The sequence below is a fragment of the Triticum urartu genome, chromosome 4A, assembly GCF_056163025.1.
Source record: "Triticum urartu cultivar PI428250 chromosome 4A, HENAU_Tu73, whole genome shotgun sequence".
Classification (NCBI taxonomy): domain Eukaryota; kingdom Viridiplantae; phylum Streptophyta; class Magnoliopsida; order Poales; family Poaceae; genus Triticum; species Triticum urartu.
In genome coordinates this window covers 14,355,681-14,367,117 of record NC_141876.1, presented here as the reverse complement: position 1 = coordinate 14,367,117, position 11,437 = coordinate 14,355,681, and the positions used below count along the sequence as shown (strand labels likewise).

General features: G+C 41.7%; 1 protein-coding gene and 1 pseudogene across 2 annotated transcripts; both read left to right on the top strand.

Moving 5' to 3' along the window:
- The first annotated feature begins 1,491 nt into the window (after positions 1 to 1,491).
- On the top strand, positions 1,492 to 6,510 carry LOC147974446 (uncharacterized; annotated as a pseudogene). The gene is made up of 2 exons (XR_015600099.1): positions 1,492 to 2,316; positions 5,830 to 6,510. The product of XR_015600099.1 is annotated as an uncharacterized LOC147974446 (transcript).
- Positions 6,511 to 8,422: 1,912 nt separating this feature from the next.
- Positions 8,423 to 10,180, top strand: LOC147974445 (uncharacterized). The gene is made up of 2 exons (XM_087517491.1): positions 8,423 to 9,198; positions 9,515 to 10,180. Exons 1-2 carry the CDS (start codon positions 8,459 to 8,461, stop codon positions 10,134 to 10,136), a joined length of 1,362 nt encoding a protein of 453 aa, XP_087373617.1. The 5' UTR covers positions 8,423 to 8,458; the 3' UTR covers positions 10,137 to 10,180.
- Positions 10,181 to 11,437: the final 1,257 nt, after the last annotated feature.

The window sequence follows — 11,437 nt, the reverse complement described above, 5'->3', positions numbered from 1 at the left end:
TCCCGTTATCAACGACATCCAATGTCCATGGTTAGGAAACCACAACCATCTATTGATCAACGAGCTAGTCAATTAGAGGCTCACTAGGGACATGGTGTGATCTATGTATTCACACATGCATTACGGTTTCCGGTTAATACAATTATAGCATGAACAATAGACAATTATCATGAACAAGGAAATATAATAATAACCATTTTATTATTGCCTCTAGGGCATATTTCCAACTGGGCACCCCCCCCCCCCCCCCCCGCATCGTCTCACCACGAGCTAGCCCCACATGACGTCCCATCGACAACTCCACATCGCCCACTCCTTGCTCTCCACGTGGTCCGTTTTCTCCCATGGGACCGCCTTGCACACCCATCTCCTCCTTGCTCACCCCATGCACCATTACACCCCCACCACCACCGCCTCTTCGCACGATACACGTCGACACACCTGCCAACGAACACCAAATGTAGACCCGCGCTAAATCTGGCTTTCACCTACCTAAGAAGCACATCAATCTAGATCTTAGGCCCGGTCCTCTATTTGTACCGTTGTAATGTGCATCTATAGCGTGCATATATACACTGCTAGACAATGAACCGAATATAGACGCAATCACACAATCCAACTAATATGATCCCTATTTGACGCAAAACACGTTATATAGGAGCTCCGGTCCAATAGGATCTCAGTTCCACAAGTTTGCTCATGAGAAAATCCTATATGCCGCATATTGCGGCAAAGAGTCGTGCTTTCGCGTAGAACCTGATATATGGGCAGATCCATTTTAGCAGTCAGGTGCTCCCGATTTTCGTAACCTGTGAGAAGTTCATGTTCGGGTTTTTTCTGTTTTGGAAACCTTCAAGAAGGTTCCTGAACCATTTTTTAAATTTCATGTTGATTACTTTTACTTGTTTTTTTTTAATTTTTTACCCTTTTTCTTATTTTCTTTATCATAAATTTGAAAATTTCAAAAAAGTTTACAATTCCCAAATTTGTACAAAAAATTAAAATTTATTTAAAATTTCAAAATTTTGTTCATACTTTTAAAAAATATTCACGTTTTTTTCAAACAAAATTTAAGTAAATGTTCGAAAATTCGAAAAATGTTAGGAATTTCGAATTTTGTTCATTTTTTAAAAGTGTTCAGAATTTAAAAAATAATATGTTTTTCAAAACAGTTCACGTTATCAGAAAAAATTTTGACCAATTTTTTTGATCAACTGTTCCAATTTATAGACTGTGCACATCTCGCTCCCGCTCTGTACGCAATTGACCGGTCCACCAGGACGCCGCCTGTGCGCTGACGAACCAGATATCCAACGCGTTTTTATTATCAAAAAAAGAAAAGATATCCAAACGCGTAATGGAGGAAATAGACTAGGCCAAGGATCGGCCAGAATCCAGCTCTGGCTTTGCCGTTTCCCGGTCGCGGTCGGAACCGCGTCCGCCGGCTGGACGCGCTTTAGCACGGCCCCCTGGAAATATATATTTGCAAGAGCTAGCCCACCATCGGCATATACATCTCGTATCGCATCTCCGAGCAAGAGCGCCGGCCATCGTCGTCCGTCTGTGTCTCACAAGGAAGTCCATACGCGCCGATCAATATCCATGGCCCTGGTGGCGGCGCACGCCGACATCCTCGCGTGCGTCCTCGGCCGTCTTGCGCCGCGCAGCCTCGCCGCTTGCCGCAGTGTCTGCAAAGGCTGGCGCGCCGTTGTCGACGATTACCGCCTGCTGCGGACGGACCTCCTCCCGCTCTCGCTCCACGGGATCTTCTTCATGGAGGACCTCTGCCCGGACCCCCCAAAGCTCTTCGCAAACCCATTCACAAAGCACAGGATCGGCGACGCAAGCCTTGGTTATGTCGAGAACGACGAGGGTTCATTTATCAAGAATCACTGCAACGGGCTTCTCTTGCTCTCCAACCACCTGGTGGTTAACCCGGCGACTCGGCAATGGGTGCATCTGCCTCCGCCCCCGCCCCGGTGCACCGGGATGGAGGACTTCAACGACGACGTGTGCCTTGTTTATGACCCTACAGTGTCGCCGCACTACGAGGTGCTTCTTATTCCTTGCGTCTCCTACGGTCTTGATTCCACAACAATGTTCACGGAGGAATCGGAGTGGCTGCCCTCCGCCTACGCAATAAGTACAAGTCTTCTCTTCAAGGACATGGAGATGGGAGGAGAGGTCGTTGGTCCGGAGAGGAGAGGCTGCGGGGACCATCGCCGACATGGAGCCATATAGGGATTTTGTACACCGTTACGCCGTCTACTGGAAAGGAGCGATCTATGTGCATTGTCAAAATGACTCCATTTTACGGTATGCATTCGCGCCCTGGTCATCACTTTAATCATGTTATTTGTTTTTAAGAAGATGAAACTCATCTCACCAGACTAGTCTCTCTGTTTCACAACGTAGCTAGTGCATATTTAGTCTAGAAAAAAAATTCAAACATGTTTACGTTTGACCAAGTTTGAAGAATATAAACTACATATGTCTAAATCATTTAATAAATAAAATATAAATATACACTTTATGATGAATCTGATGATACTTAATTTTGGATTTTGAATGTTGATATTTTCTTTTATAAGTTTGGTTATAAACATAGACACGCTTGACTTTCCCTAAATGAAGATTGGCAAAATCTTCCATTTTACTTCCTGTTGGCGATTTAATCACTTCATACGAACCGTCCGATAAGGTTATGCTGCAAACATATGGATGAAATGCTTCGGTACACCCCTCCTCACAAAACGTATAAAGGGTAGTATAAACTTTTCACAAGGTGTACTCACTTTTCTACGTATACGCTGTACGTTTGTATGATACCCATCGCAAAAAGTGGATGCCCTCGGCTGGATTCGAACTACAGCCGTCACGGACTATGTGTGGCCGCACAAACCATCTGGGCTAGCATATCTGATTTGCCGACAAACCTTGTTTTCTTCTTCTTGTTCGAGAGACATAACGCCAAGAAAAAAACACAGCACCTTCACTCTTTGGTTTATGTTTCTTTTTTTTGCACGGTTTTCATTAGGGTTTCTAGTTTTCCTGTTTTGTTCTAAAATACTAATATTTGTTTTTTAAAAATTGTACATAAATTTCAGAAAAAAATGTTCATGCCTTTCAAACTTGCTTAGGATGTCAAAACACGAACAATTTTTTTATAAAAGAACAAAAATTTCAAATATGAACATTTTTTGAAAATCAGTAACAATTTAGAATTCCAGAAAAATATGAACAAAATTTTAATTTATGAGAAATAGAAACAACAAACAGAATAAACGAAAAGTCGGGGAAGACCAAAAAAATGAACAAGAGAGAAGATAAAAAAGAAAACGAAAAATCACGGTTCACGACCTCCGAGAACGTCCCAAAACCGGAAAAAAATGGCTGGGAAGCCGAGGTTCCCAAAACCGAGAAAACCTTTTTGCAAATTTCCTTAGTGAGCTTTTTTTTGAAAATTTTCAAATCCATGAATATTGTGTAAAAAATTGATGAACTTTTTCAAATCTGTGAGCTCTTGGAGCAGGCCCACACGCGCCCGACGGGAGCAATGCCGTCGCCTAGTTAGGCCGAGGCCTAAGCGTTTTATTTTATTTTCTATTTTTTCATTTCATTTCTTATTTTGTTAATTCACTTTTCTCTTTTTTCAATACCAAAATACATGTTTTAACTAACTTTTTAAACTAATGATTTTAAATTCGTTTTTCTATATTTTTTATTAAATGCTTTTAAAAAAACACTTACTGTTTTATATTTTATCCCTTTGTATTTATTAGTTGGGGTCATTTCAAGGATGTCCAATAAACACAATGTTCAATGAAGATTATTCGGTAAGGTTAGAACGGTTCGTCTGAGAGCACGTTATTTTTCAATATCTTTGAAATGGCCCCAATTTCCCCAGCAAAAAAGAAGAAGAAATGGACCTAATTTTTTTCATGGCCTTTTATGAGCAATTTGAGGCATCATGCCAAATTGATTTGGTTTTCGACAAATTCTGCATTTTCTGGAGTTTTCTTAGTAAAAGAAGACCGATAAAATGGTCGAACATGTCGCAACTTGCATATGGTGTCGGAAATTGTTAAACCTAGCATGGTTGCCTACCATGGGCATGCCCATCCGGGTGCATCCTCCATTGAACATGGTTTAGTTTTGATTTTTTTTAAATGACCCCAACGTTTGCAGGCAGGGCGGCATGCCCGTGGTAAGGATCCATGCCAGGTTTGAACGATTTTCGACAAAATATGCAAGTTGTGACACGTCCTGTCATTTATCTGCCTGTTTTAACCGAGAGAACTCCAGAAAAGATCAGATTTGTCGAAAACCTAAACAACTTGGCATGGTGCGTTTAATCGATCATATAAGATCATGGAAATATTTGGGGTGAGTTAATGGATGCCGCAAAAACATGCCCTCAAATGGACCCTTCTCGCTTACCCGAACACACTCTGTTGAACATGATATATTTTTGGACATGCATGAAATGACCCCAACCTTTTCTAGTAGGTGGGCATGCCCATGGTAGGCATCCATGTCAGGTTTGAATGAATTTCCCACACCATATGCATGTTGTGTCACGTCCAGCCATTTATTAGCCAGTTTTCACCGAGAAAACTCTAAAAAAATGCAAGAATTATCAAAAACTCAAACAGTTTGACATGGTGCCTTGATTTGATCATAGAAGGAGGTGGGAAAATTAGGCCATTTGAAGGATGTTGAGAAACAATGTACCCTCAGGGAGTCTTCTAGCCAACCCGAACATCCTCCATTAAACATGGTCTACTTTTGGACATTCCTAAAATGACCCCAACCTTTTCAACCAGGTGGGCATGACCATGGTAGTCATCCATGCTAGGTTTGAACGATTTCTAACACCGTATGCAAGTTGTGACACGTCCGCCCATTTATCGGGCGTTTTTGACCGAGAAAACTCTGGAAAATGCAAAACTTGTCGAAAACCAAAACAACTTGGCATGGTGCCTTGAATTAGTCATACAAGGCATGAAAAAAAATTGGGGCCATTTCAAGCATGTCGGGAAACGACGTGCTCTTAGATGGAGCCATCTTGCCTACTCACCTCTGTTGATCATGGTCTAAGTTTTTCTTTTTCAATCTTTTGTAGTGCGTCAAATATAACGCTAAAAAGAAAGACTTTGGTTTTCCTTTTCAACCAGGCTGGTTTTTTCTTCAGTTTTTACATGGGTTTTTAAAAAAAATTGTTTTTTTGTTTCTTTTTTTACTTTGAAAAAAGTTCATAAAAATTCAAAATAAGTTTATTGATTTTGAAGAAAAGTTCATTGATTTGGGAAAAAATTCACAAATTTGAAAAAAAAATCATTGATTTAGAAACAAAGCTCGTCAATTTTATAAAGAAGTTCAACAATTTTCAAAAACAAATCGCCAATTTGCGAAATAGTTCACGAATTTGTGAAGAAAACTGGTCAATTTTGAGAAAAAAATTCACTGATTTGGAAGAAAGATTCAAGAATTTGAAATTTTGTCGTCATTTTCTAAAAAAAATCACGAATTATAAAAACTTCACGCATTTAAGAAACAAAAAAGAAAAGGAAAATAGCAGACAGAAAATGTTGCGCTTTTCCAGTATTCTATTTTAAGTGTTAAAAAGTAGACATAGCACCTGATTCCGGTTGCCCAGTTGGTTAGTGCGGCTGTGCTAATTCCTCGAGGACCTAGGTTCGAATCCTGCAGCACGTATGACAGCGTATACGTGTTCCTAAAAAAAATCAGCAGAGTTTATAAAATATGACTATCATGCCCTTGCTTATGAAAGAGGTATCGGCTAATCTGAGTCGTTCTTGTGTTTAGGGGGGTGTACCGAAGCAGAAGTGTTATCAAAGAAGGGGGTGTACTGCACTTTGATTTATAATGATATCTGAATTTATAATGATATCTGGGGGGACTTCAGATTTGGTTGCTTACTGAATCATGTGGTAAACGGGAGTGGGTGCTAAAGAATGACATCAACTTTGCGGCAGCGGTGGCAAAATTTTCTTGGTTTTCTCGTGATGAAGACCAAGGACCGTGGATCTTACAGAAAGGTGATTGTGATGAAGATGTTAAGGAAGCACCAGTGCAACATAACTATGAATGGGACTTCGGCAATGGTATTATCCTTGCGGCTGAAGATAAGGTTGAATCTGACGATATGAATTTGGGAATGCTTCACTTCCTTGGATTTCATCCATACAAAGAGATTATCTTCCTATGGACACAAGCGAGGGTAGTTGCTTTTGATTTTAGTAGTTTGAAAGTGCAAGACTTGGGCAAGTTACCTGTACAGTGTGTAGGAAGTGTTTTCCCCTACACACCATGCTGGATGGGAGATATATTTGAAAAGAATTAACTGTGCAGAGAATATATACAGGGTGTGTTTTAACTTTTAAATGACTTGTAACTGCCTATATATGTTCATGAATGTTGTTAGCGGATAATTGTAGCAGCCTGCTCTGATCTTAATTCTATTTCCTTCGTACATGTCTTTTTTAAGGAATGTGCATTAGAATACTGAATAATTTTACCAAGCATATGCGAACAATTGGCCGCGGATGTGCTACGCTTGTACTTGTTGCCCCCGATGAAACAATGAGTTATGAAAGGACCGACTAATGTGTTGTTTGTATCGATGGGATATTCGTTTGCATACTGACTAGCTATGTACTCATGCTTTGCCACGTGAGCCAAATTTTATAATGCTATAAGAGCATATACATAGACAAATCCCATTGCAACGAATAACATAACCAATAAGAGACTATGTTTTGGTCATGAAGGGGAGAACTTGTGACAACTTTGACACAAGACACATTGAAGCCAAAGAACAGCATAGGGTGAAATCTAATTATCTGAATCACATGATGATACTACACAAAAAATGATATCTCCACATGTAAAATTTAACAAGTGTAATCGTTCGTCTTTACATATAAAGAAAACTGTGTGAGGAGGCAATAGTACAGTCCATTTACAAAACATGTTTCTCTATCCCTCTTTCAATCCGACCGTCGGTACCTAAAGATGACATTTAGGCATTACTCCAAATGTACAAAATATTTATATAAGTGGTATTTGATAGGATAAATCTGCAACCATTAGGGGCGGCCAAAAAAACCAAGAACCGAAGACAAGAGGCAACATAGTGTTTTCACTTAGGAGATTTTTTTTTTGCGGGAAAAACTTTCAATCCATTCATAGCATTAAGACAGGATTAGAGCAATGCGGAGAAGACCGACCTTGGCAGTGGCGTAATTTATCCGCTGGGATCGTTGCGCCGGTATTGAGGACAAAGGATTCAGCCATGTGTGCTTTGATTGATTGTTAGGGTGAGAGGAGCATTTGAGGGACGCTGTGAAAGAAGATAGACATGGTTGGTTGGTAGGTGTTCTGTTCCGGCAAGGATTTAACTTGTTCGCCTTTAGACAAGAGAGAACCTGTTTGTTAGCGAATTACGTAATATTATGCTCGACTCGATCGATCTCATAACGGAACAGAATCCCATCTCTTCTCATCTACATTAATATCTGATCCATCGATCTGCATCTATTATCTCATACATCTCATCGATACCAAACCTCCCAGCAAGACATAGGCGTATCAATATTGAAACTATATGAGACAACAATGCCGGATCATCATTGGCATAGTGATACAACATATATAGTCTCATCATCATCAAATAAGTTATTACAAGTCTCGAATAAAACTACATAGTCACATACACAGGTTTCATCGTCGATCTAAACTACGATATGATCACATACAAGAGAAGAGCGATCACGATGAGTAACAAAAGGATTATGTAGTTCTTCAGTTGTTCTGATTCCTCTCTCCCGCTAGTGTGAACTTTAAGTAACTCTAGCTTCCGTTTCGCTTCTACTTTGAAACCCTTTGTGGCTGCTGCCCGGGAAGTGGTGCACTAGGGCCTGACACTCTGGCCACTGGTCATATACTCCTGAAACCCTCACTCTATATCAATGAAAAAATAGCGCGCTACAGAAAATAGTATGGCCTCTGAAAATATGCTATTAGCGTGCTATAACGTGCTATTAGTAAGACATTGTACATTGATTTACTTAGCAAGACAATTCTCTATATGCTATAGCGTGCTATTAGCGGCGCTATAGCGCGCTATTTTTTTCAGTGATGTAATACACGGCATACGGCTCTCTTTTTCTTTTCTTTTTTGAGAAGTCGGGAAAAATCCGATATGCAAAGGAGTCAGGGTCAGAGTGGTAGAAAAGAAAGCTGTTCTACTTGGTGCCGCACGCTGCTACGACTCGATCACAAAACCGAACGGAATCCCATCGCCTCTCCTCCGCACAGTAAATATCTTTTTGCAACACTTGTCCCTATATCGATCTGTATCTGTTGCATACTTCTCGTCCAGACTAAACCTCTCCGAGCAAGGAGCCATACGCTGATACGCACCGATCAATCCATGGCCGGTGTGGCGGCGCACGCGCAGCTGCTGCCCGACGACATCCTCGCGTGCGTCCTCGGCCGTCTCGAGCCACGCAGCCTCGCCGCGTCCCGCTGCGTCTGCAAAGGCTGGCGCGACGTCATCGACGGCCGCCGCCTGCTGCGGACGGACCTCCTCCCGCTCTCGCTCTACGGGATCTTCTTCATGGAGATAGATGTCCTCTGCGCGGACCCCCCAAAGCTCTTCGCAAACCCGCTGACGAGCCCTAGAATCGACGCAAACCTTGACTACGTGGAGGAGGATGATTTACGCATTAGGAATCACTGCAACGGGCTTCTCCTGTTCTCGGGCCACGACCACCTGGTGCTCAACCCGGCCACACGGCAATGGGTGCGCCTGCCTCCGCCCCCGCCGCGGTGCACCGAGAGTGGGATGGAGGGCTTCTACGACGACGTCTGCCTTGCCTTTGACCCCATCGTGTCCCCGGACTATGAGGTGTTTCTGATTCCTAGCGTCCCCTGCAATCTTGATCCCACGGCGACGATATTTACGGAGGAATCGGAGTGGCCGCCCTCGTCATGTGCGATACGAGTTTTCTCTTCAAGGACATGGAGATGGGAGGAGAGGTCGTTCCTCCGCAGAGGAGAGGCTGCAGGCACCATCGCCGACATGCAGCAATATACAGAGTTCCAACGCTGTTACACCGTCTACTGGAAAGGAGCGCTTTATGTGCACTGTGAAAATGACTCCATCATGCGGTATGTATATGCATTTACTCACCGGGGCCTCTCTCAATTTAATTAACTGGGTGCGGCCTCTCTTTTTTCTTTATTGTAGATTTGGACTCATTTAGGGTTTGATGAAACTCATTGCTTAATACAGTAAATTGTAATACCTTCATTCCAAAAAATATATAATTGCAGTTGTTGCCGGTTTGTCCTAAATCAAACTTGCTTAAGTTTGACCTAGCCAAAATACATAATTCAAGTTCAAACACTCGTTGTGTTAATACATGTTCTTATCAACATGCAAATATTTTATATTCACCCATTGGCGTCTCAACTTAATTTGCAGCATAACCTTATCGGATGGTGCGTATCAAGTGATTAAATCGCCATCGGGCGGCAAAATGGATGGTTCTACACATCTTTATCTTGGAAAATCAAACAAGGGGGTGTACTGTGCTTTGATTTATCATAATGTTCAGCACCAGTTTCAGGTTTGGTTTCTAGATGAATCTTGTGGTAGAATGGAGTGGGAGTTGAAGAATGATATCAAATTTGCGCCAGTGATGGCAAAAATTTCTTTGGTCGAGTATAAGGATGGATTTCCCAACAAAAAAAAGCACAAGGATCAAAACCTCAGACCTTGGATCTTTCTGAGAGGTATTTGTCTTGATGAAGATGTTAAGGAAGGACTAATGGAAGATAGCGCTGAATGGGACTACAGCAAGGGTTTTATCCTTGAGACTCGAGATCTTAAGGTTAATTGTGACCACATGCATTTTAGAGAGGTCTATTTCCTTGGATTTCATCCATATAAGGAGATTGTCTTCTTGTGGATGTCACGAGACACAGCAGTTGCTTATGATTTTAGTAGCTCTAAATTACAATACTTGGGCAAGTTACCCGCGCATTGGATCGGATATTCTTTTCCGTACACACCATGTTGGATAGGAGAGTTATCTGAAAAATAATAATTGTGACTTGTGAGGATAATATTCAGGGTGCATTTTTATTTGACTTGTATAAATTTTGTTCAGGGATATGAATTCTTATAGAAGGCGATTTTAACAACCGGCTCCCATCCTATTTTTATTTCCTCTGCATGTGTACTTTTCTTTTGTGTATGAAAGGTGCATTAGAATGCTAAATGAATTTACCATGCATATGCAAACCATAAGTGATGGATGTGCTATGCTTGCACTTGTTGTGTCCAAAGGAACAATGAGTTATGAAAGGTCCGACTGATGTGTTGTTTGTATCGACGGAATATTTGTTTACATACTAATCTCTAAGTCGCGACAAAAGGCCCCAGCCCCCGGGACACTCCCTCCTCATCAACATCACCAGTGCCTCCGTCGGGCAAAAGCTCGTGATCGTGAGGGTGGTGTCGGTGTTAGTTCAAGAATTACTCCATGGTGTAGTTTGGTTGTGTTGTCCTTCTCCTATGATTGCGTGGTTTGCCCTTGATGAATATGCGCGGAGTCGCGGCTCAATCTTGTAGGTTTGTAGCAGTTAGGCCCCCTCACTAGGTTGCAAAGGTGCAGAGGTATGAGGCTCTAGGCAAAAGCTTTGGATTTAATGGGAGTCATTGTCGGTGATGAGAGCACTCTTGTGCGTCTTCTCCCTCCTTGGAGTCATTACCAAAAAGTACTTCCCTCATTACTGGACCGTGTTCGCTCTAAGTGGGAGCAACAACGGTGGCTGTTGGCAGGGCCGGTTTTTCCTGAGGTTCGGTGGGGTGGTCATGTGCTGGTTGGGCAAAAGATTTCTGGTAGACGGTGGTCGATGATAGTGTACTTGGGCATCGTTTTCCTTCTTGGAGGCGTTTTCGAAGGGAGGTGTGTTAGGTAGGTTATGTGTTTTTGTTTTTGTTTTATATATAAACCAAGCCACTAAGTATTTTTTTGCTTGTACCTATTTCCATTAACTTTCAAAAAATAACTTCCATAAAAGAAAGTAGAATTGGGCCCTCAACTACATCGGTCACCTCTAGGATTGGCCACATGCTCACTCTTTTAACACTTGTAGCTCAAAATGAACTCGACATCACCAGTGACCATCTACCATCTTTCTATTATATTTCTTACAGGTCACCTTTGTCATTGGATTCATAGCTTAGGAACTTTTCCATTAGGGCGAGCCAATGTTTTCTTTTTCCTTTGAAATATGTAGGATAGGGACCAACCCTAACCAAGGATTCAATTCTATAGGAATCATATACTATAGCAAATTCCTGTAAACCAAAGACGACTTAACATGACACTACGAGGGT